At 40.1% G+C, this 26233-nt stretch overlaps 2 protein-coding genes across 5 annotated transcripts in view; one reads left to right on the forward strand and one right to left on the reverse strand.

Annotated features, from left to right (window-relative positions):
• Positions 1 to 9588, reverse strand: part of LOC127567730 (uncharacterized) — a 50505-nt gene extending 40917 nt beyond the window's left edge. For 2 of the 3 annotated variants that reach the window (XM_052010711.1, XM_052010708.1), the window contains exons 1-2: positions 9454 to 9588; positions 2847 to 3184 (exon numbers count right to left, since the gene is read on the reverse strand). In XM_052010711.1, coding sequence (XP_051866671.1) covers positions 2847 to 3180 — 334 coding nt within the window. In that variant the 5' untranslated portion in view covers positions 3181 to 3184; positions 9454 to 9588. Of the gene's footprint in view, positions 1 to 2846; positions 3185 to 8470; positions 8555 to 9453 lie in introns of those variants that run through there. The other variant, XM_052010709.1, reaches the window with a different exon arrangement.
• Positions 9589 to 9670: 82 nt separating this feature from the next.
• The window catches only part of gpsm2 (G protein signaling modulator 2), a 59209-nt gene continuing 42646 nt past the window's right edge, over positions 9671 to 26233 (forward strand). Inside the window, exons 1-2 of one of the 2 annotated variants that reach the window (XM_052010715.1) lie at positions 9671 to 9773; positions 22989 to 23079. The gene's annotated coding sequence lies outside the window, so the exon portion shown is untranslated. Of the gene's footprint in view, positions 9774 to 16688; positions 17015 to 22988; positions 23080 to 26233 lie in introns of those variants that run through there. The other variant, XM_052010714.1, reaches the window with a different exon arrangement.

The following is a 26233-nucleotide window of genomic DNA, read 5'->3' on the forward strand; positions in this document are numbered from 1 at the left end:
CCACAGTCTCCTGTTTTCTATCACCCTCCTTTCTTGAATTGGGACATATTTGCAGCTGCCAATCTAGGAAATTTTGAAAGACTACAAATCAATGCATCCATCGTCTCAGCATCCACTCCTTCAAACATCCTAGGACGCAGGCCATCAATTCGATTGGACTTGTTATCCTTTAGTTCCATTGGTTTGCCTACTACCTTTTCTTGTAAAAGTCTCTGCCCTAATAAAGAGATCTTATCTTATTTTTTTTAATTCATTACCTGGTCTTATCTTTAAGGGACCAACATTTACCTTAGCTACTCTCTTCCTTTTCATCCACACGTAAAAGCTTTTAATTTCTATTTTTATATTTCTGTTAGCTTACTCTCCTAATTTATGTTCTCTTTTGCTTTGGTCATCCTTTGCTAGTTTCTAAAGTTTTCCATCTTTTGGCCTACATTATCCTTTGTGGCATTATCTGCTCTCCCCCCCCCCCCCCCCCCCCCCCAATTTAACTCCTTTAGGCACAGATGGATAATTCCCCTCTGAGTCTTTATTTCGCAATGGAAGACATCTTTGTTGAGATTTATTAAATACCTCTTTAATCGTCTGCCACCTTACCTTTTATCTTACCTTTATTTTTAGAGTCCACTTTAGCGTTCATTTCTTTGTAATTGCATTTAAATTTAAGATAATAGTGTTAGATCAAAAGAATACTCTTTCTCCAAATGAATATAAAATAGCTGATGCAACTCCAAAATCAATCAAAATCTTAAGTTAAATAGTACTTGGTGATGGCTCTGTTGGCAGGACAAGTGTAGCCAGCTTTTTAAATACCACTGGACATGTTCCTGGAAACTTCACTGCACTACCCCTTAGTGCTTTCAAATGGTTTCAGATTGACATTTCATAGAATTTTTGGCTCAACACAGTGCCCAGCGAGTCTATTGGATCTCTTGGAACTTCTTGAAGTTAGCAATTTTCCCCATCACTGAATATCTACATTTTAGGAAAGCTCAACATATTCACGTGTTGTATTTTAGTTCCTTTAAAACCACCTGATCTCAGATCACTCACATTATCAAGTGTTCACTTCCTATTAAGAGTACAATAAATAAGTGCCAAATTTTATATCTTTACTCACAAATGACCAAATATAATTCATGAAATTACAGACCTGATTGTCTTTCATCTTCAAAGAGAAGGGGGTGGGGGGGGGGGGGGGAAGCATTCTTTCTGCTTTGTGTCCTTACCCAATTAGTCATACTCTCTGTACCTGCAAATCTACACTGGGTCCCAGTCCACTAAAATTTCAATTTTAAAATTTGCCTTTTGGCATTAAATCCCTGCTCCCTCTCTTCCTATCTGCACAACTATTCTATTTTTGTTTTGAGGAGGTGAAGACAATTGTTAAGGGTAGGGCAGTGGATGTTGTATACATGGACTTTATAAAGCATTTGTCAACATACGTCATGGTAGGCTGATTCAAAAGATTATGGCACATGGGATAGACTTGATAGACTGGATTCAAAATTGGCTTGGCCATAGAAGACAGGGGGTAGTGGTGGAAAGATGTTATTCTGACAGGAGGTCTGTGACCAGAGGTGTTCCACAGGGATCAATGCTGTGACCTCTGTTGCTTGCGATTATATATAAATGATTTGGACAAAAATGTAGGTGGACTGATATAAAGTATATACTTTTATGAGAGACATTGATAGGGTAAATAGCCAGAATCTTTTCCCAGGGTAGAAATATTAAATACATGAGGGCATAGCTTTAAGGTTAGAGGGGGAAAGTTTAAAGAAGATTTTTGAGGCAAGTTTTTATTTAACACAGAGTGGTAGGTGCCTGGAATACGCTGTCAGGGGAGGTGGTAGAAGAAGATACAATAGCAATGGTTAAGAGATATTTAGACATGCACATGAACAGGCAGGGAATGGAGGGATATAGATTATGTGCAGGCAGATGCGATTATTTTAAATTAGCACCATAGTTGGCACAGACATTGTTGGTCGAAGTACCTGTACTGTACTGTTCTATGTTCCAGTGCCTCAACCATCTATGAAATTAGTGTTCTTTGAACTTTGTCTATTTCTACACTTTCCGGATTCCTACCTTTGCCTTTATTCTCTTTTAACCTTGCTTAAAACCTATTTATTCAATTCTTCTATTCACCTTAGGCATGAGGTATACAAGTTTCAGTCCAAAGACACAGATCAGTCCATTGAAACTGCCTAGTTGGATTTTCTGAGCACAAATAAAACTAAGGGGAGAAATCTGAATTGCAGCAGCATTAAATTTAATTAAAGCAAGCAATTAGTCAACTATTTTTACTATGTTCTTCATAATTGGACTTGTAGCCACCAGGATTAGTATTAAAGGAATTTAGAACCTGATTACGTTATGTACAATTACTAATTAAGAAAAAAAAACACATTAGTCTTGTTAACATCTTGAAGTCCATTATTTTAAGTTCAGACATTTGAAAGGGAAGAAGAATAAAAGATCTAGCAGAAGAGTTCCTTCACATGGTTGACTGTATTTTTTTAAAGTTTTAGTCACTGTATCACTTCTGATTTTATGTAAGAGCCAGGAAAGCAGTTACAGTGTTGGATAGGCGATGTACAAGTGAATGCAAAACATTCAATATATTGATTTTTAATGTTACATCTTGGTTAATTTTACAGAGCAACTAAAATTTGTATTATTGATTATATGTCACAGTGAGAGAATAACAAAGATAGTCCTCATTTATCTGGTGACCATTGATGAATGGATGTACTACTTCAATATCCTCTCAATATTTTCTTACCCATGAGAACATTATCAAGGGAAACTCCTCACAAAAAAAGGTCACATTTACAAACCTGGTGTAAGGTTAACACTAACATCTTCTGCTGATGACTGAGAAAGGCAGATGGTATAGGAATCACATATATCATTAAAATTCAAGTTGAAATCATCATCCACATCTAGAAGTATTTCATGTTCAAATGATTTCTCCCATATTAAAGAATTCTTATTCCTGTGTTTGATCCATTCATCTTCTGTGATGCCATATGATTTTTGCAAATTATTACAGTGGCTCTCCACATAGCTGACAAACTGACAATCATCCATTTTCTCTAAAAAGTCTTCACTGTATTCTGTATCCAATTCATCTGTGGTATCAAGGTTAATATCTGCTTCAAAGTATTCCATTTTCCTAAATTAACAGAAATTATAATGCTAGTTATGTACTTGTGCTATTCCAGTATATGCCATCATTGAAATCTGAAATAAATACTCTAGAACTTGAATAATCTATGCAGGACAGAAAATAGGAACATCAAAACAGGGTTACTATACTTAATATTTGAATGCACTTTAAAAGCATTACTTGCCAAATATTCAATCAGTAACTATATACTTAATACAAAAGTAGAATGTAATTTTTAAAGTATTGTATCAATATGATATGTGGTGACCTTGTGCCAATTTGTTTCACAAGTACTGAAATTACGTAGTACTACATTTACTAGCTGTGTAGCAAGCGTATCATGTCTACTTCACAGATATACATGCTGCGTACTTTCTGCATAAAACCTCCTTATTACCACATGACTAAAATTTAGTGTTGTATTTAAATAAAACAGACTAATTTTAAGAAGTTTGCTCAGAAAATATTAAAATAGTATACATTGTAGCAATAAAGGTAACTTCAGTAAGTTTTAAACTAGAGGGCCAGATTTCATCATTGATGGTTAGGGAAACCTGGAGTTTTCAGCCTTTAAGGAGCATAAAAACAGGAAAGTTCACCAGAGACCACACTTATTTGGACAAGCCATAAAAATACTGTGGTTAATAGAGTGGGTTAAGTGCAGGTGACACATCTCATGACTCCCCAAATCCTTTTTGCCATCTGAAATGTGATGGAGCACTCCCTACTTGTCTGGATGTGAGCAGCTCTAACAATACCCAAGAACCTCAATAAAATTCAGGCCAAGGCAATGCACCAGATTGGCACCCTATTTCCCACCTTGAAACATTTGTAGCCTCCACTACTGGTGCAATGTGGCCACAATGTGTCTCGTCCACTAGGTTCATTGCAGGAACTCACAAAGGCTTCTTTAATATTATTTCCGAAACCCACCACCTCCATGACAAGGAACCTCAGGGGCTGCAACCATAGATGAACACCACCATCTGCAATTTGCTTCCAGTTGTACGTCTTTTTAAATTTGGAAGTGCTTACGGAGTTCAGGATTTTGAAATAGCAACCTGACAACATTACAAAACTATTAAAACAAGAGAAACAGAAGCAGGAGTAGGCTATTTGGCAACGTGTGTCTACTCCACCATTTGATGCTTACAGCTGATGTTTTAACCTCAGTATCACCTTTCTGCATTAATCCCATAGACCTGACTAACGAAAAGTACATTGCTCGGTCATAAATGTAGGCAGCAACCAATCTTCTGCAGCCCTCTTGGTTCAAGGATTTCCTCCAGCCATTAGATGGAAAACTTTCTTCTCATGAAACAAAAATATACTGTAGAAACAGAAAATGCTGGAAATGCTCAGCAGTCAGGCAACATCAATTGAAAAAGAAATGGAGTTAATGTTTCAGGTCAAATATCCTTTATTAGACCTGGGAAAGAGAGAAAGGTCATCCACATTGTTTCTTTCTTTGTTCTGGTCCATTATTCCCTGCCCACCAACCACTACCCTTCTCACGGCATTTTCCCATACAATGCAGGAGATGTCATATTTGTGCTTTTACCACTTCACTTCCTATCATCCAGGAATGCAAACAGTTCTTCCAAGTGAAGCAAGTTACTTGCACTTCTTCCTATCCAGTGTTCACAATGTGAACTCCTCGACAACAAAGAAACTAAAGGCAGATTGGGTGACTACTTTGCAGAGCATATGTATTCAGTCTGCAAGGGCCACTCAGAGCTCCTTGTTGCCTACCACTTTAAATTCTCACTCCCATTCCAACACTGACCTATCTGATCTCCTGAACTGTTATAATGATGGCCAATGTAAGCTTGAGGAACAGCACTTCATCTTCCATCTATGGACATAATACTGAATTCACTTCGTCTGTATCACAACTGCCATTTCTGCTGTAAGTCATTCAATTATGAATATTGGCTCAGTTTCTCCTTCTCCATTGGCATAGCCTGATATGTTGGGCATGTCCTCTAGCCCTGCATTTCGCAGCTTTTCATGTCCTTTTGCTGGTATTCTCAACCTCAAGTTGCCCTCTTCTCATAGCTTTTGTTCTATATTTTTCCCTCTCTCTACCTGCCCCTATCAACTGAATGACCTCTGCAATTTGTCCCCAACTTAGAGATATTCCCCTTGTCCTATATATCTTTCTAACCTTCTCTGCAACTTAAAACTAATTTGTTCTCCTCTTTTCCAGTACTGATGAAGGGTTTTGATTGAAACATTCTGTTTCTTTTCACAGGTCTGCCTGACCTGCAGAATGTTTCCAGCATTTCCTGTTTTTACCTCAAATGTCATCTCAGCTCTGCCCTGAATGAACTGTGATCCATGATTCTAGACACATCAGCTTTTATCCTTGTATCTATCTTTACAAGCACTGCAAGAATTTTGTATGTTTTAATAATATCACCTCTCATTCTTCTATTTATTATGATTGACCCACCTACAATTTCTGTGGTGTGCAACCATAAACTAAGGGCTGCCATTAGTGCCAAAATCAGATTACTGCAGCAAAGGAGATAGCTTACTGACTGAACCTGATCCTTCAATTGTTTTTAAACCTGAAAGCAAATAATAGAAACCTTTATTTGATATCACATTAAAATATTTAAAAGACTGAGTAACTCAAGCTATAATTAATTGTCTAGAATGACTTAATACTACATTATTTATTCATTCTTCAAAAGATTGCAGATAGCTGACATAGAAATTTAAACATGGAAGGTTCCATACTTGTGTGCTACTTTCAATCTCTTTTGTGATCCTGCAGGTTTAACATGCAGTTACTGGTAGAAATTATGGTTAAAAAAGTTTAAATGGAAGCAATTTTAAATAGTTTCTTTAAGAAGGACTGGAAATAAACTCTGTTTTCTTGTAATACAACTGGAAACAACCTCATGAAAATCTAGTCCTAATTATCTAGTTGTTCTCTTCTACTTTCAGCACAACAAAGGATAATACCACTTCAATAATTATGTTAGCTTGCTGGTCATATTGATAGCTCTTAAAAAAAAAGATTATTTCTATGTTAACAATGGCAAATTTTGCATTTAACTAGAAATTTCTTTAAAAGCAGAAAATCTCCTTGCATATATATTTCTATTTTGCAATGGTAATGAGTCAAATAATATGCTTGTGTTTAGTTCAGCTTTTTTCACAATCCATTCAAATTTTTCATTCTGCCATGCAGTGCCATACTTGTTGTGTTTAACTTAACATAATCATCAGAAGTATACCTTATCAATCTTCCTTTGTATGATTTAGTAACTAACCACAATGCAACTATGATTTCAATTCCATTTGTTTCTTTTTGTTCTGCTCCAAGTGCTTAATTAGGTTGTTGAATGACAAACTGTTTAGGTTCACGTTTGTGTGTAGTAGGAAGAGAAATCCATTATATTCACATTGTATGTTAATTGCTTGAATTTGAAACTATTGGAGGCCCCTTTCAGTGTTCCTCATAACTGAAATAAATAAATCCAATCTCTCATTAGTAAATATATTCCTCCCATTGTGAAACGCTGTAATAAAATCTGTCAAAATGTTGTGCTATGCCAAGGGAAAGAATGTGGAAGTAATGTAAGTGGATTGAAGATTAATCAAAAGGGCTTTGATCTTGTGTCCAGGATACGTGTAACAGGTAAGAAAATGGAAAGGGAAACAAAACTGTACAGTGAGGCTTGAAGAAAAAGATGGAGATGTTTCAGCACTCTGGCATTAATGTGACTTGGAAGATGTGTCCACCTGCCAGAAGCTTTGTTTCGGACTTTTGCTGTGCTCATGATGTTAGGCACAGCAACTGCCAGAAGCAAAGTGCTAAGTATGTTTTTTGGCAGGGGTGGGGGGGGGGGGGGGGGGGGGGGAGGTGTGTGGCTACTCCCATATCACCTTACCATTTTCTAGCACTCTGCCTGTAGTCTTCTATGCCATGACTTTTCAAATGCTTATCTAAATATTTCTTACGTGTTCTGAGAGTACCTGCTTCCACAAACCCCTAAGGCAATGTGTTCCAGACTTTAACCACTCTCTTCAAATCCCCTTAAAGATCTCAATGTACTTTAAACCTATGCCATCTGCTTATAGACAACTCTGCTAAGGAGAAAGTGTCTCACTTGGTATTCTATGTTCTACATAATTTTGTATACTTCATCTCATCCTTCACTTCATTACTTTGTAAGAACTTGATAGATTTGCAATATTAGTCATCCCTTAAGCTCATGACATTGGATATGCAATCGAGAGGACATAAAACACAAGAAATAGGACCAAAACAAAAAGAGGCCTACATCTAGCTCACAGCTGGTCTACCACTCAACACTATATGTTCCAATTCCACTGATAACCAAAAAATCTATTGGTTTCAGTTTTGAATTAAATGTCTAAGCCCCGACAGTTTTCCAAGTCAGAGAATTCCAAAGACTCACCATCCTTTGAGAGGAGAAATGTCTTCAGTCCTAAATGGCCTCCTTATTTTGAGATAGTGACATCAAGTCCTAGGCTTGCAGCCAAGGGGAAGCATCCTACTTGTATCTACCTTGTCAAGCCCTTTAAGAATTCCACAGCAGTTTGTTTTTTTTTGCTCCAGATTCCAGCATCTGCAGTTTTTATGTTTCCTTTAAGAATTTTGTTTGTTTCAGTGAGATCACCTCTCATTCATCTGAGAGTAGAGGCCAGGCCTACTCAATATCTCCTCATGACAGATCAGCTATCCCAAGAACTGATCTTGATAATATTTGTTGCACTCTCTCTATACCAAGTATATCCCTTATTTTTAGACAAGATCAAAATTATACACAAAATTGTATGCTTTCAACATTGGTATATGCAATGCTAATCAACCTCCTTAGCCCAGAAATTAAACGAAACACTGATGGTTCAATCTTTCCACGTGTCGAAGTGTTTATGAACATACTTAAAATTTTAAATACTCCTTTAAATTTTGTCTCGCACTTAATCTGATAATCCCCCAACCCGTTTTCCTCATTCTGTATCTGATTTGATTCTAGTTCACCATTCTTAGATCCTTTTAACTCTGGTTAAGAATGTGGCTCGGATATTCACTATAGATTAAAAGGACTTCTGAGTCCTTGTTTGCTGTTAGCAGCTGGTAATTCCACCACGTTGTGGTGTATGAAACTGAAGTGTGTGCTGAAAAACATCAATGAGATAGACATCAGGCTCCCAAAAACAGGCAGGCATCAAACCGTATGAAATTTGGGTGCATTGGAATTACCCGCGGAACACGTTTGCACCCGTACAGTACACTCAAAAGATACCAACTTTTGCTACGCTCCCAGTTGCAGTTATCCTGGGCACAACCCCCCGCATTTCCATTCCCAGTTACTTCACCAGTGACGGCAGCGGGTCTGAAACCGGGGAATTAGTGCAGTGCGCGCAAAGTTAAAACACTTGATGTCTTTCTTTCATTTCAAGAGTTAAAGAGCAATGCGCTCCGTTTACCTAATTTGAAGTAATTTGCTAATTGCAGCCCTTGTTCTGACGCCTGCCCTTTTTCAAAAGTCTGCCTCCGTCTTTCCTCAGTGAGGGATCGCCCCTTCTCTCTCTCTCCCTCCTTAGTGAGGGATCGCCCCTTCTCTCTCTCCCCCTCCTCAGTGAGGGATCGCCCCTTCTCTCTCTCCCCCTCCTCAGTGAGGGATCGCCCCTTCTCTCTCTCCCCCTCCTCAGTGAGGGATCCCCTTCCTCCTCCGTTCTTCCTCAGTGAGAGATCGTCCCCTCCTCCGTCTTTCCCCAGTGAGGGATCGCCCCTCTTCTCTTTCGCCCTCCTCAGTGAGAGATCGTCCCCTCCTTCGTCTTTCCTCAGTGAGGGATCGCCCCTTTTCTCTCTCCTCCTCCTCAGGGGGGATCCCCTTCCTCCTCCATCTTTCCTCAGAGGGATTCCCCTCCCTCCTCCGTCTTTCCCCAGAGGGATTCCCCTCCCTCCTCCGTCTTTCCCCAGTGAGGGATCGCCCCTTTTCTCTCTCCCCCTCCTCAGTGAGAGATCGTCCCCTCCTCCGTCTTTCCCCAGTGAGGGATCGCCCCTTTTCTCTCTCCTCCTCCTCAGGAGGGATCCCCTTCCTCCTCCGTCTTTCCCCAGTGAGGGATCGTCCCTTTTCTCTCTCCCCCTCCTCAGTGAGAGATCGTCCCCTCCTCCGTCTTTCCCCAGTGAGGGATCGCCCCTTTTCTCTCTCCTCCTCCTCAGGAGGGATCCCCTTCCTCCTCCGTCTTTCCTCAGTGAGGGATCGCCCCCGTCGGTTAACACTCACGGTGCTGCCGGCTGGTCCGGTGGCGCCTGCGCTCTCCGCGCCGACTGGCCGTGCGTCCGGTGACACGCCGCCCATCCGCAGGCTCGCTCAGCCCTTCAAACTCCGCACCAACGGCGGTTGCATAAATTAGGCGAACGCTCGCTCTCATTGGCTAAAATTTGAATCAGGTTCTGAGACGAAGGGTCCGGGTTCGCTGCAGTTGTTATGGTGACGAGGAAGCTGCAACTATGGCGGAAGAGAGTGGACAAGATTCCTGTGGTTGGGGTTTGGATGTTCCCAGCGCTAATTTAACCGTGTCGGTGTGCTTATTATAGAGCAGGGTAAGACACGTTTGCGTCGGGACCGAGTCTCACTGAAGTCTGTAAAGCTTGTTAGTTTTCACTTACGTGAAAGAATTTAATCCATGGCACTGTCACCCACTTCAAACAGCAAGCACCACCTGTGTCTGAATGGATTTGCATCCTCATACTCGCCGATTCTGTATCCTATTCCGAAGTGTTTTGTCCTAATGTTAATCTCGCTTTAACAACGGGCACCTGCGGGAGAGACGCGTTTGCTTCACTCCAAAAGTTAAGTTTGCTATCAACTTTATTTTGTTTCACTAGGTATTTAGCACGTTATTTTTAAAGAAATTTTGAAATAAGATATTTATTAACATATCTGGAATTACGCGCCCCTCACTGAGGAGGGGGAGAGAGAGAAGGGGCGATCCCTCACTGAGGAAAGACGGAGGCAGACTTTTTCAGGCGTCAGGACAAGAGCTGCAATTAGCAATTAGCCCCGATTCTCCAGGTAATTTTTTTTTCGCAAACGTCAGAACTTGTCATCGTTTTCCCAAGTAACTGACAGTAACTTCAATGGTTATACAGAACTGTGGAAGCTGCTGTCAGGTTAGCCTGGGCAGCTAACTGTGCTCTTATGAGTACGGCTTATTTAAGGTATCTTTATTAATCACACGTACTTCGAAACACACAGTGAAATGAATCTTTTGCGTAGAGTGTTTTGGGGGCAGCCCGCAAGTGTCGCCATGCTTCCGGCGCCAACATAACATGCCCACAACTTCCTAACCCGTACATCTTTGTAATGTGGGAGGAAACCGGAGCACCCGGAGGAAACCCACGGGGAGAACGTACAAACTCCTTACAGACAGTGGCTGGGTCCTGGCGCTGTAAATAGCGTCAGGCTAACCGCAGCACTACCGTGCCTGCCAACATTTAACAGCGGAGAAAGTGCTTGAAGATCCTGCATTAGATTGGATGTAGTGCATTCACTTAGATGAAAGGGGAGGGTTGTAAGGCAACTTTGGTAAGTATTGGTTAATTGGTTTTTTTTTAAAAAGTGCGTGATTTCAAGTGTTTTAGTATTTTTTAATTTACTTCGGGGCATGTGGCCCAGTCGGCTTTCAAAATTATTTTCTTCCTTTTTTGTTATGGACAGGGTTGGTCCACTTCTCCCCAATAAGGTCTGTGAGTTTCTTAAACATTGCTGTCTGAAATCAAAACAACATTCCTTACTGAAGGCAACTATTCTCACACTAAACAGGAGTGTGAGATACAACCATTCATCGAGAGGACACTAAGTGGCATATTGAGGTCTTAAAGGCATACTCCCACTTGCTGTTTTACTTTTTTTATTCAAGGGATGTGGGCTTTACAGGCTGAACCAGCATTTAATTGCCCTTGAGAAGGTGATGGTGAGCTGCCTTCATCCACAATGCTGTCAGGGAGGGAGTTCCATGATTTTGACCCAGTGAAGGAATGGTAATATAGTTCCAAGTCAGGATGGTGTCAGGCTTGGAGGGAAACTTCAAGATGGTGGTGTTCCCATGTTTTTGCTTCCCTTTTTGCTGTGCCCTTGCAACCTGCTAGTAGATGTTGTGAGTTTGGAAGGTGCTCCCTGAGGAGCCTTGGTGAGCTGCTGCAGTGCATCCTGTAGATGGTACAGGAGAAACAAAGGACTGCAGATGCTGGAATCTAGATGAAAAACATGATGATGCTGGAGGAACACAGCAAGCCGGGCAGCATCCATGGAGAAAAGCAGGCAGTCAACGTTTCGGGTCAGGACCCTTCTTCAGGACGGAAGATAGGAAAAGGGGAAGCCCAGTATATAGGAGGGAAAAGCAGACCAGAAAAACTACTTCTACTGTGCATCGGTGGTGGAGTGAATGAATGCCTTCAAAAAATTACCTGGAGAATTGGCGCCACCATGGCGCATAATTCCAGATGTGTTAATAAATATCTTATTTCAAAATTTCTTTAAAAATAACATGCTAAATATCTAGTGAAACAAAATAAAGTTGATAGATGGAATGCCTAACTTTAGAAAGAGATAACAAACCTGTGCAAACCATCTATGTATATTAACTTGTACCATTCAGATAATACTTTACAGAAATGAATTAATGGATGTTTTGGAGACTTGCATGCATACACAGTAATACACTTAACCAAATGCAAATTTACTCAGCTTTTTTTAATATTCTCTTCTACAAAATTCTTAATTTAGGACACTACTGAACATCTCCAAAATATCCATTTCAGACATTAGTGATTTCAATAAATCATTAGGTAGTTCTCATACACATTTGATCTGGCAACTGCCTCTATCATTGTTGCATTAACATAATTATCTTTCCAACTTTGAACATGCTCCGTGCAGTACACAATTTACATAAATCTTAATACAAACATTTAATAAGTCCAACAGCTACAACAGAAACCATACAACATATTTAGCACACTGCTAAATGTATGAATTCAAGGTCAGTACTTAGGTGCCTTTTAAGTCTTCCTACTTTTGTTTCCATGCCGTCTTTCATCCTGACTTTCCTCTCTTTTTCTCCAATTTGTAAACAGTAATTCTCTCCTTTTTCTTTACATTTTTGACTTTGCTACGAATATATCCACAGCTTTCCCATTGAAGGCATCTATCTTGGGCTCTTGCCTCCTCTGGAACTCTCCATCTACCCTGGCCTGCTCTGCCCCATCTCCTGTGGGACAACAGTGTATCAAGAGGACACATGATCTACTGGCTGCCTGGGGCCTAATCTTTCATTTCCCAGATTAGGAACTAAATTGATGGGCCTTAATTCTGCTTGTTGCCTCTTTTATGGACTAATCTGAAGTTCCATGAGCTACAATAAACAGTCTGATGGATAACTTGCATGATGACAGTCATGGTCCATCATGGCCCAGTGACTGTCTGCACCAACCCCTAAGATCTAAGACTGCAGAACATGTCCTTTAAAACCACATACCCAGAACTAGACATTAGTGTCCTTAAGCACCTGAGAATGTGTGAGAATTTAAAAAAAGATTAATGTAAGATTGGTGTAAATGGATGCTTGAAGATCAGTACAGACTTGGCTGAAGGGCCTGTTTCTGTGTTGTATGTCTCCATGATTCTATTTTCTCTTTAAACTTTGAGTCATTAGCTAAATTTGCTGATGACACAAAGATAAGTAGGGAAGTAAATTGTGTAGGATATAACAAGGCTATAAAGGGCTAACGGCTCGAGAATGGGCAAAGATCTGGCAAATGGAAACGTGTAACTGTCTTTTTTTTCCTGAAAATAATAAAGTATTATTTAGATGGCGAGAGATTGCAGAGCTCTAATGAAGAGGGATTTAGGTGTCCTGTTGCATGATCACAAAAGGCTAGTATACATGTATTGCATGTAATTAGGAATGCTCATAGAAGGTCATTGTTGCAAGGACAATTTAATATGAAAGTAGGGAGGTTATGCCTCAGGTATTTAGGGTATTGATTAGATCACATCTGGAATACAGTATTATTTTCCTTGAGGTTGTTAATTCATTGGAATCAGATAAGGTTTCCTAGACATAACAGACAGGTTGTCTTGTAGGGAAAGGTTGGACAGGCTGGGCTAGATAAATATTTGATAAGAAAGAGAATGAAAGGTTACCATTGGGTAGAAGGAAATGTGGTGTTGAGATTACAATCAGATAAGCCATGATTTTAAGTGGCATAGCAGATTTGAGAGACTGAAAGACCCATTCCTCATCCTAATTTGTATGTTCATTCCCTTACCGTATGTCTCTTGTTTGGACCAACTTTTGCCATCAACCTCTATCATACCTTGGCTTCAGAGAGCTGACTTTTTTCTGATCTTGAGTCCATCGTACTGCTTCCAGTAGTGATTCCATTCCTGAAGTCCATTTTGTTTTTGGGTCAGTCTTGTGGTTTTTGTCCAACTTTCCTAATACTTTTCCACTCTCCTTTATTTCTTTATCACTGACACTGGGAATCCTTGGGAGATGTTGACCCATCCAAAATTAATGTTGTGGCACAGAGTCATAGAGTGAAGCAACATGGAAACAGGCCCTTCAGTCCAATGGGTCTGCACCAACCATCAAACATCCATTCAGTAATCCTACACTAAACCCATTTTATTCTCCCCACATTCCCGTGAACTCCCTCCAGATCTTGCCATTCACCTACGCATCAATGCAATTTATTATGGCCAGTTAATCTACCAATCTGCACATCCTTGGGACGAAAGAGAAAACTAGTGTCTTTACTTGTGATGCAAACTGTATCACCATATTACCTATTTTGTGTCACCTCTGTTGGTCCTTCATAACCACTTTCAAGGGTTGTATCTGTATCAGAACAATTTTCATATGCAAATATTGCTTGTTTGTGTGCTATTCATTTTGAATATATCTGCTACATGGATAACAATGAACTAACCTTTCACTTTAATACCTTAACTTTATTCCAATACCAATGCTGCAAAAAATTCACCACCAAATTAAATAAATAGAATACCCTAAAATGCTAGGCCAACTTGAGAGCAGGAATTCTAATATCTTGAATATTTTGAGATAACCCAGCATTAATTTGTGTGGAAGATTTTTTAACCATTCTGTTTGTCTTCCATGCTGTGTATCTTCATTGTCTTCTTTTGTGTTAGTAGCATAGCTTGAAACCTCTTCCTGAGCAGTTTATTCTCTTTCAATGCCTTCTCCAACTGTGGAGACTGCCCTAACCTCCCTTTCCAGAGCACTGACTTACTCTTTTACCATGTTGGTCAAGGCTCTGATCTGTTTCTTATCTGAAACTTCCTGTTCATCTGACGACAGTTCAGCATCTCCTGAAAATCAGCTTTCTATCTGAGAAATATCCAAATTCACAAGATGATGTGAATAAAAATGGAACAGCATGGAATTTTTTCTTCTAAAACCATATTTCCTCCATACCTTCTACTCATTGTGTTGCTACTTTGTAAATCTTCACTCTCTTTTCCTTCCTCAAATAGTTTTATTGTAGCAGGTTCCACTTCCTTTCTTTAGTTCACTGGAGATGCACCTTGCAACCCATGCCAGCAAACGACTCCGAGCTGTAGACAATTTGGTGCCATCCAAGCCCATCTGATTAGTGGTCTGCTTGGGCGGGGCCATGGACTCTCAATTCTATGTGGCTTCTGGATCTCCTTACACCCCAAGTTATGATTCTTTCAAAAACATATTCCCAATCTGAATGACTCAATGCAGATTCCTCCCATGATCCCTGGCAATAACTACAATAAGCAAGTGTAACCTACAATCCCTGGCAAAGACCTGACAATCCATCTGATACATGACTCTGAAATATCCACAGATTTCTAAGCTTACAGGTGAACCTGGCAGTGAGTTCATTGAAATAAATTGACTGTCAAGAGAAATGTATTTTTATATGCATGTATGAGTGTGGTTTTAGATTGCTGTAAATATAATTTGGATCACACAGTATAAACTCTCAACCCATTCTAGACTTTTGTAATAGTTTCTATACTAACTGTTATTTGCCTGACACAATTTCTAAGTATTGCTAATTAAATTCAAAATGTAGTCTGAATTTAAAGAATATTAAAGTTCAGCGGTTTACTTTTAATTAAATGACGTTGCACTGGAATTCCTTTCTACATCTCATTTAAGAATGTGCAAGTCAATACCTGCTCCAATGAATGAACAATGAGTAGCCTGATAAATGGCTGATTGAATCTACCTTCCAGACTGGAGCCCAGAAATGGGGATGGAAATTGTAACAAAAATGATTTTAAAAAAATCTAATATTCATTAGATAATTAATCTGTAAATTATAGGTGGCTTCATATAGTAGAGTCATACAGGAAAGATTAAATATAGAGTAGCACTATATTAAGTAATTTATAATATGTATTTCCAAACTTTATGCTTAATGCCTAACACCACTGAGTGAAATATTTCATTAGCCTAATTGAGGTATACAAATGATGAGGGGCATAGACAGGGCAGATAGTAAGAAACCTTTCTTCATAGACGAGGTGTATAAAACCAGAGGACACAGGTTTAATGTAAGGGGTAGTAGGTTTAGAGGGGATTTGAGAAAGATTTTTTACTCTCACCGGGTGATTGGAATCTGGATGGCACTGCCTGAGAGGTGATGGAGGCAGGGACTTACAACATAAGTATCTAGAAGAGCTATTGAATCACCAAGGCATAGAAGGCTATGGGCCAAGTGCTGGAAAATGGGATTAGTATAAATGGTTACTTGATGGTCAGCATTGACATGGTGGGCCAAAGGGCCAATTTCTTTGCTGTATGATTATCGACTCTAGCATCTTGCCAACAATAGATGTTAAACTAACTGGCCGATAGTTCCTACCTTTTATCTTCCTTTATGAACAAGGGAATCACATTGGCTATTTTCCAATCTTGTGTTAGGAACTTTTTAAAAAAAAATCAACCAAAGTGTCCATAATCTCTACAGCCACTTTCTTTAAAAGTCTTGGGATAGACCACCACAAGGAATAAATCATTAGAGAAACTCACAGCCAATCAGGTCTTCGCGATTTGTCAGCCTCTAAGCACTATGAATTCTATGTTACTTGAAATTAGTCCATCAGTTATTTTAGGAATATTTAGTGTCTTCCAGAGAAGGATATTGCACGGTCAATATATACTCTTACAAAGCACCAATACCACGCGTGTTTCCTTTTAAAACAGTACACCCGAGAGGCTGTTACATATGACCCAGTCCCTCAATGTCCAGTGGAAGCAGGTGTCCTTGCATTGTGGTTAAAGCCTTTGTGCTAGCTACACCACGCTTCGATAGGTCCTTCATTGCGTGTTCCTGCAGCCAGCAAAGTGCTAATCGGCAGCATTCACGAAGGGACATTATGTAGATTGACGATTGCACTCCAGCTTGGACACTAACTTAACAGCGAGGTTTTAGCCTCTCCCAGTATCCACAGTTCCTCCTTCAGGGTTACGCCCTCCGTATCATCATAGCAGGCGGGCGGAGCTAAACCCCGCCTTCACCTCGGGGCTCGATTCAAATTTGAACCAATGGTAGCCCGGGAAATCATTATTTCTTTAATTTACACAACTGCCGTTGATGTGGAGTTGGAAGGTTGAGCAGACTGGTAGAAAACTATACGAGTGATCTCGGACATGCACCGTGAGCATTAAACCACGAAGTTGGCGGTGGTAGTTTCTCTTATTGACCGGGTGGAAAAGGCTGGAGTGGATGGAGAGAAAGGCAGAGGCGGGCGTTGATACTTAATGTGCAATCTCCGGGTAAGCCAATCGCTTCAAACTCGTTGAATTACAAACAATGGTTCGTTGTAGGCGAAGGAATCAAATAGAAGTAATCCGCAACAAAAGTCGGGCAGGGTTCTGAAGCTTTCAACTACGGACTGCAGTGCTGGTCGATATCAGAAAAATGCTTCTGTTTGCTCACCTCTGGCCTGCTTTATTCCGCATCCATTACTTCATTCAACCCAGCCCGTGACAAACTCTTGGCTTTGTCACTTTCTCCACTGCTGCTTTCGCCTCCCCACTCTTTAATCTCAGTGGCCCGAATACATACATTGTTGAGAATTGCTCGATTTGGACCTTCCGTTTTAATTGAGAGTTTAAACTGTCTCGCCGAGGTAGTAATAAACGAATGAGCCAACTCGTGTATAGTGGTGTTCTAGCCTTTACTCTGGGCTCCTAGCCATGCCACTGTTCTAAGCACCCGTTGATCTAGACGGCTGTTGACGGCCCTTGGAGGAGGTCCTTAATCGAATTAGTCCCTATGTCAGAATGTTGGCACCGTGTTGCTTGTACATGAAAATAAGGCATTAACCAGATTAAAATCAGAGAAACAAAACGGGAGCTGGCATACTTGAGTTTGTTTTTAATCTGGAACAATCATTTGTATTTGTGGTTAAACCCAGGTCAGTGTAAGGAATTAGTATCATAATTTTTACCAGGGAGGAGTCCAATACCAAGTTTTAAATTTCTTAGTCCCAATTAACTCATTTTCACCATGAATGTCTAATCCCTCTACGTTTCCATTCTGAGGTCATTTTGCATTTCCTTGAACTGGGAGTTCCAGCCAAATTTTGCCTTCCTCCACCTGCTTAAGCTTGTTCTCTTATTCAGAATCAGGTTTATTATCACTGACGTGTCGTGAAATTTGTTGTTTTGTGGCAGCAGTACAGTGCAAGACATAAAAATTATTAAGTTACAAAAATAAATAGTGCAAAAGAGAATTAATGAAGTAGTGTTCGTGGACTGTTCAGAGATCTGATGGCTGAGGGGAAGAAGCTGTTCCTGAAAAGTTTTGCCCATGATGGAGCTCCACTTTTTAACTCCACTTAATTCCTACAAATCAAACATGTAACTATTGGAATTCCCATCCTCACTCCTATTTGCTGTCATAGCTGCTACATGCTCTGTACAGTTCTCAATTGTTTATCTTGTTGCTGCCAATTTCCACCCTGCTGTGTTATCCACCATCCATCTCTGACTTTTTGTTTTCCTGATCTTTATCTCTATCAGGAGATGGCTTAGTAGCCAGTATCCATTACAGGCCCTCTGACTTCCACTGCTATCTTGACCATACCACCTCCCACTCCAGGACTTAATTCTGTTCTACCAGTTTTTCCAGCTCTCTCACATCATTTCTGTTGATGGCTCCTTCCATCTGTTATGATGTCTTTATTTTTCCTTAACCATGGTTTCCCCCACCATAGCACAGGATGTTCAACCACATCTATTCAGTTTTTTGCACTTATGCCTGCACCTCTGCATTTACCTCTTTCCTGGCCATTATTCAAAATCCTGAACTTTGATACCAGGGAGAAATAGCAATTTACTTCTACTTCCAATTTTGTCCTCACAACATTGTCTTCCTGCATTGGAGAAGCTAAATGCAGATTAGGTGATAACTTTGCAGAACATCTCCATTCAGTTGCAAGAGTGATACTTGAGCTTCTATTTGCTTGTCACTTTAATTCTCTATCCCACTTTAACTGTGAACTATCTTCCAGCCGTTTCTGCTTCTATTCTGGTACTTGGTCTGCTCTTTTGTTGTGTGAACTCTTCTGTGATTTAAGACAGATCAGTGATCTGCAAATGTGGCTGCTCCTATTGTAGCCACTGCCGTTATGTTGAATTCTCTTTGGCTCCCGCTCTGTGACAGTCTGAACTGCAGTTTGAGGGTTGCGTGCCCTGTAAACCTGTCCTTAGTAGCTGTTCCCAATATGTCATCGGATTGGTTCTGAATGTACTTGTACTGCTTTTTCCGAACTCCTATGGAGCATTGCCCTTGCTGTAGGGAATTTAAAAAAAATGTATATCCCCATCCCAAGTATTGTACACTGCCTCCAATTCCAGGAGTTCAAATAAAGGTATGAGCAAAATTGCATTTTAGAATATAATTGTATCTGGAACTTGCAGATGGAAAATGAAGATGCTCCACGGAAAATTTGATTTTTGTCTCCCGTGTGGATAGTGTTTAGGGGCAAAATAAAATGGTGGAGATGATAGCACACCCATAATTAACATCATCCCACATCCTCACAAATGAACTTCTGTCTGTTTAAATTTAGTGCATGGAAAATTGAAATCTATTAAGGTAGCTTCTTTTTTTGTTTTTTTTTTGTATTCCATCCATGGGCTAGGGAAACAACTTTGATATTCTCCCTCTTAGGAAAGACCTAAACACAGCATTGAATCTACCATAAAATTTGTTTTACATTGGATTACTTACCTCGACATTGTAATGAAGCTCAAAATACATTGACCCCCCCTTGCTCCTCTATTGTGGAACTCCATCTAAGTTAAAATTTCATGTACCATAAGGTTGTTTTGTAATCTGTTGAACATCATTATTCACTCTTATTTTTAATGTACACAATATAAAGGTTGGCTGTTCATAATATATAGTGGAAATAAAGATGGGTATTGTTTGATAATTGGACTCAAGATGTACATAAAATCACTTTGCATAAGGAGGTAATTTACCAACTGTACTTGATGTCCTTGAGGACAGCTGGGGAGGGAGAACACAAGCAAAACATAAAGGCTGCATGATAGAGCTGTAGGCAATGTCCACTAGGTCAGGCTGTGTCAGTGGAGAGGGGGAGAACTGAGCCAATATTATAGATAGATGACTTGCAGCAAACCTGGCTAGTTGTGATGCAAACAAATCAAGTTAAGTTGTAGAATTTGATATTGAATCCAGGATACTGTCGTCTTTGCAGTGCTTCAGTTGAATGAATTGTTTAGGAAACTTGGTGGGAAAGGAAGAGGTAAAGAACAGGTGTTGCACTTCCTTTTTGGTTATATGGGAAAGTGAGTAGTTTTTGGGGATGGAAGAATGGACCAGGGAGTTGGGAAGGGTCTCTTTGGAGTGCTGAAAGTGGAGGAGAGTGAAATACAATAACTCAGTTTTCTATGTCGCCCAGAGATTTGACTGAGCACTTTTGGTTGAATGTTACCCATGTCGCCTTCCTTTCTCCCCCTGCCCCAATATGATTTCAATTTGAGGATTTGTGTGATAGGCATTCCCTACGAAACAAGTCCTCCCAACAAAACAATGAATTTTGGTATTGGTTTATTATTGTCACTTGTACCAAGGTACAGTGAAAAGCTTGTCTTACAAACTGATTGTACAGGTCAATTCATTACACAGTGCAGTTATATTGAGTTATTACAGAGTGCATTGATGTAGTACAGGTAAAAACAGTAACAGTACAGAGTCAAGTGTCACTGCTACAGAGAAAGTGCAGTGCAATAAGGTGCAAAGTCACAACAAGGTAGATCGTGAGGTCATAGTCCACCTCATTGTATAAAAGTCAATAGTCTTATCATAGTGGGGTAGAAGCTGTCCTTAAGTCTGGTGGTACGTGCCCTCAGGCACCTGTATCTTCTACCTGATGGAAGAGGAGAGAATGTCCTGGGTGGGTGGGGTCTTTGATTATGCTGGCTGCTTCACCAAGATAACGAGAGGTAAAGACCAAGGAGGGGAGGCTGGTGTCTGTGATGCACTGGGCTGTGTCTACAACTCTCTGCAGTTTCTTGCGGTCCTAGGCAGAGCAGTTGCGGTACCAAGCCGTGATACATCCAGATAGGATGCTTTCTATCAGAATTTGGACTTGTTATGCAAATTCCTTACTTGCTTTGATTTGATTTGTTTTGACTTGCATCCCTACTCTTTCTTGTTACCATCACCACTTGCCTTGAAAGAATAAGCCAGATTATGAAGTAAGCAATAAATATCTAAATTTAAAAAAAAATTATTTACAGCATGGTAACAGGCCCTTCTGGCCCAATGAGTCCACGCTGGCCCATTTTAAGCCCAAATTAACTTACCTGTACGTCTTACAATGTGGGAGGAAACTGGAGCACCCGAGGGAAACCCACGTATTTGCAGCAAATATCTACTTAATATAAATTTCTATAGTACAACATGAAGTTTTGTCATAGTCCAGAAATTTGGTCTTTACCCAGTTCTCCACATTTTGCTGGCCATCAAAAAAAACTTTAATTGTCCATTCCATTCTCACTCCGGTATATCTGTCTGTAGTCTCCAGCACTGCTACAATGAGCCTCAGTGTAAGCTTTGAGGAACAATACCTAGTCTTCCATCTGGGCACTTTGCAGCCGCCTTAACTTCTACAGTTCTGTGTAACTTATTCTGTGTCTCCATCAGAGCTGGCCAGATTGTGCTGACTAATCCCATGTCATATCTGATCTAGAATACAGTCAATGATAGAACTATTTTCCATTGTTTACATGTGTTGTAGGCAGTTGAGATTTTGGAATTTTGCTAGTTGGCTACATTTGTCTTTAGTAAGTCTACAAAAGCAGAAATTTCCTTTCTAAATTACTACATCTAAACATTGTCTTCTTTCTTTAAACAAAAAACTTGCCTTAATTCCATCTGATTTAGAAGCTCCTTCTGATCCAGGGTCTGAATCCAAACAACCCTCCTACCCCTCCCCCCTGCTGATGGGGTAAAGGTAAGGGGTAAAAGGAGGATGGAGACCTAACAGAGGAGTTGGGGGTGGGGTGGGGAGAGAAAAGGGAATTTAAGGCTTTTTGAAGAGCAGGACAGAAAAAGAGAGATCTGTGACAGAGGTTTTTAAAAAAAAAACAATAATTTTGTATAAAATGAATTAGACTCTGGAAATTAATATGAGATGGAAGTTATTATGAAATGAGGCCACATTTAGAGATGCATCTTTTGGGCATAGTTTACAAATTAATGTGTGAAACTGATGTAGCAAATGATAACCAGTTGAATTCATGAACATCAATGCCTGCCCTGATTTGTGATTGCAATCCATTTCTCCTCATACTTCTTAAAAATAGATTTCTACCTTTTTCATAATACTGCTTTTAATCTGACTGACAGCTATCCCTAACACAGTTGCTTACAAAGGTGGTTACATTTTCTGCTAAGTGCTGATGTACAGTGGGTAGATTATTTTTCTTTAACTCTTGAGATAAGATGCCTGGTTTTCTGTTGTACTGAAAGTTAATTATCCTTTTTTTTTAAATCATTTAAGCAAATATTTGGAGCACTTGCTTTTAAGATATCACTTAAGTGCCTCTTCTGTCTTATCCTGTCAGTTTGAATTGCCAAACAACGCACAAATAAGGGTGATATGCTAGTTTAAATTGTTCTAATAAATGAAGAGTCATTTTTAAATTGCACATTGCAGTTCAGAACTACTGGGGCAGTATTAAAAATAACCAAATTTGCAAAGATTGAGGATACTAAAATGCATAATTTGAAAACTACTTTGAAATTTGTTGTACATTTCTAAACTGTCACAAGGTTTGGTGATGTATTGAACTACTTTACTTTAGAGCATCCTTAAGTACTTGGCAAAAATGAAATACAGGTGACCCCCTGTGTCATAGCTGTTTGGGTATGGAAATTTGCCCTGGTAGAAGTCTTAAATTGCTATGCAAAAAATTTGAGATGTAGAGTAAAATTCACTCTCTCAGAATTTGTGTGGGGGGAGAAGGTAAATGAATCAACACTTCTTTCAACTTGCATTTCTTGATGCCTGCATCTTGGCATATTACAGAAAATCTTGTCATGGCCAGTTTTCTAGGAACACAACCCTTAAACTCTCCCCTCCCCAAGCAACAGGGGTGGCCTGTAATGCATGCTAGCAAATTGTTACTTTGCAGATAAAGTTAGAAACAATTTGTGCAGTTGTCTACACACGTGTTTGCATGATTTATTTCATTCTACATTCTGCAGACAACACAGTAGTCGGTGAAGAGAAGAAAATTTCACAATTGGAAGAACACTACATGACTGCCATGAGGAAGTAGTTGCTATCTTTGTTTTGGTAAGTTAATTTTATCTGCTGTTTTGGTTTGTGCTTGTTCAATAACTTATTTTACTGTTCAGGATTGGGGGAGGGGGGAAGCACTGAACATATTTTTGGTTGAATTTGCTATTCCTTAAAATGCAATTGCTAAAATTGGACAGATTGATCACCATTTAAGTACTGAGCTCCTGCCTATTTAAAAAAAAAATGCTCTTTTGGAAAACATAAAATTTCAAAACCTACACCTTTTAAACAAAACATTTATCTGTATCAAATTAGAAGTCTTCAGGAAGGGTGCTGAGGTCAAGAGGGTTCAAGTTCCTAGGAGTGAACATCACCAATAGTCTGTCCTGGTCCAACCATGTAGACACTATGGCCAAGAAAGCACACCAGTGCCTCCCTCCTCGGGAGGCAAAAGAAATTTGGCATGTCCCCTTTGACCCTCACCAATTTTTGTAGATGCACCATAGATGGCATCCTATCCAGATACATAACAGCTTGGCATGGCAACTGCTCTGCTCGAGACCACAAGAAACTGCAGAGAGCTGTGGACACGGCTCAGCACATCATGGAAACCAGCCTCCCCTCCATGGACTCTGTCTGTACTTCTTGCTGCCTCTGTAAAGCAATCACATAATCAAAGACCCCACCCACTCTGGATATTCTCTCTTCTCCCCCCTCATATCGGCAGAAGATACAAAAGCCTGTACACCAGGCTCAAGGACAGCTTCTATCTTGCTGTTATAAAGACTATTGAATGATCCCCCTAGTACAATGAATGTTCTCTTGATCTCTCAGTCTAACCTCATTAGACCTTGCACTTATTGTCCCACCTGCGCTGCACTCTTTTTAAATTTTATTTACAGCGTGGTAACAGCCCTTCCGGCCCAATGAGACCACGCATGCCCATTTTAAACACCCCATATTAACCTACCCGTATGTCCTTTGAAAGTGTGGGAGGAAACCGGAGCACCCAGAGGAAACCCATGCAGACACTGGAGAAAGTACAACTCCTTACAGACAGCAACGGGAATCGAACCCTGATCGCTGGCGCTGCAATAGCGTTGCACTAACAGCTACGCTACCATGCCACTCTTTAACTGTAACGCTTTATTTTGCATTCTGTTACTGTTTTCCCTTGTACTACCTCAATGCACTGATATGATGAAGTGATCTGTATGGATGGTATGCAAAACAGTTTTTCAATGTTCCTTGGTACATGTGACAATAATAAACCATTTTACCTATGATCTTAGTCATGCAATGCTGTGAGTTTTCTCATTATTAAAATTGGTGGTAGAAAATGATATCCAATATGCATGGTGGCTCTCTGCTACAATGGTTCCATATTCATGAAAGCCAATGTTAACAAAGGGATGGTTCTATACCACAAACATGTATCTGGACATTTCTATCCTTCATTTTGCATAAGCATCTTTCCTGCCCACCTTGGGAAGGAAGTTAGTATGCATCTTTTTGTGAGGTTGCCTTCTGAACATTTCCATCCTGTTGCAGCAGTATGTAATTATTAAACATTACTAGGTTCATTCTACAACCAGAGGTTCAACATCTAAGCTTTCTCTGGTCCCACTTTTTTGTGCCCAGAGGTCCAGCAAACTTCACTTCCTTTGTTATAAGTTGGAACCTCAAAACTGTCTTTCTGTGACATGGACCGTTCACTCATCTAGGATATTCTTCACAACCTTAAGAAGTGACTATGGGCCTGTGCACAAAATACTAGATGGGTTGGAGCCTTTTGATTGGTGACCCACTGTTGCAGATAATGTTTTTTGAATAATTTCTGTTTGAAGATAACTTGTCATCATGAATAGGCCTTTTAAGTTGTGCTGAGGTCAGGTTTAACTTGAAAACAAAAATGCCTGATTTGATATTTTCCACACTATTTCTTTATAAATACTTGTTGTTTATCAAGACTAGGTACCTCTACTATGACAATTCTAATTACCACTTATTGAAATCCACCTTGACCTCTTAAAAGTGTTCATTCTAATGACTGTTAATGTACTTGAATGAAATTCAAAGCTATATATCTATGCCATGTCATTGTGCATATGAATGAGCAATTGAATTTCATTAGGACATCTGTAATTAAAGAAGAATAAAATTCTAGAGTTGGGGTGTGGCTTTTCAGTAATCTAAATGTATTAGAACATAGAACAGTACAGCACAGGAACAGGCCCTTCAGCCTCCACCACCACACCAGGCAGTGCATTCCAGGCACCCACCATTTTTGTTTTTTTTGAAAACAACTTGCCCTGCACATCTCCTTTTGAACTTGCCCCTATCACCTTTAAATGCATACCCTCTGGTATTAGACATCTCAACCCTGTGGAAAAGATACTGGCTGTCTACCCTATCTATCCCTCTCAATCTTATAAACCTCTATCCGATGTCTCCTCTGCTGCTCCAGAGAGAACAACCCAAGTTTGCCCAACTTATCCTCAAAGCACATGCCCTCTAATCTAGGCAGCATCTTGTTAAATCTCTTCTGGGTGCTCTCCAAAGCCTCGACATCCTTCCTATAATGGAGCAACCAGAACTGAATGCAATACTCCAGATGCAGCCTAACTAAAGTTTTATAAAGCTGCAGCATAACTTCCTGACTCTTGAACTCAATGCCTCGACTAATGAAGGCAAGCATGCCATATGCCGCCTTTACCACCCCATCAACCTGTGTAGCCACTTTCAAGGAGCTATGAACTTGGACCCCAAGATCCCTCTGCTCATCAACACTGTTAAGGGTCTTGCCATTAACAGTGAACTGTCTCTTTACATCTGATCTCCCAAGGTGCAACACTTCACATTTGTCCAGGTTGAACTCCACCTGCCATTTATTCGCCCATATCTGCAACTGATCCATATCCTGCTGTGTCCTTTGCCAGTCTTCTGTGCTATCCACAACACCACCAATCTTCGTATCATCTGCAAACTTACTACCAGCCATGTAGATTTTCATCCAAGTCACTTATATACATCACAAATAGCAGAGGTCCCAGTACGGATCCCTGAGGAACACCACTAGTCACAGACATCCAGCTAGAATAAGTCCCATCGACCATGACCCTCTGTCTTCTATGGGCAAGCCAGTTCTGAATCCAAACAGCCAATTCACAGTGGATCCCATGCATCTTGATCTTCTGGGTGAGCCTCT

This window comes from Pristis pectinata, chromosome 3 (genome assembly GCF_009764475.1).
Source record: "Pristis pectinata isolate sPriPec2 chromosome 3, sPriPec2.1.pri, whole genome shotgun sequence".
In the NCBI taxonomy this organism is placed as follows: domain Eukaryota; kingdom Metazoa; phylum Chordata; class Chondrichthyes; order Rhinopristiformes; family Pristidae; genus Pristis; species Pristis pectinata.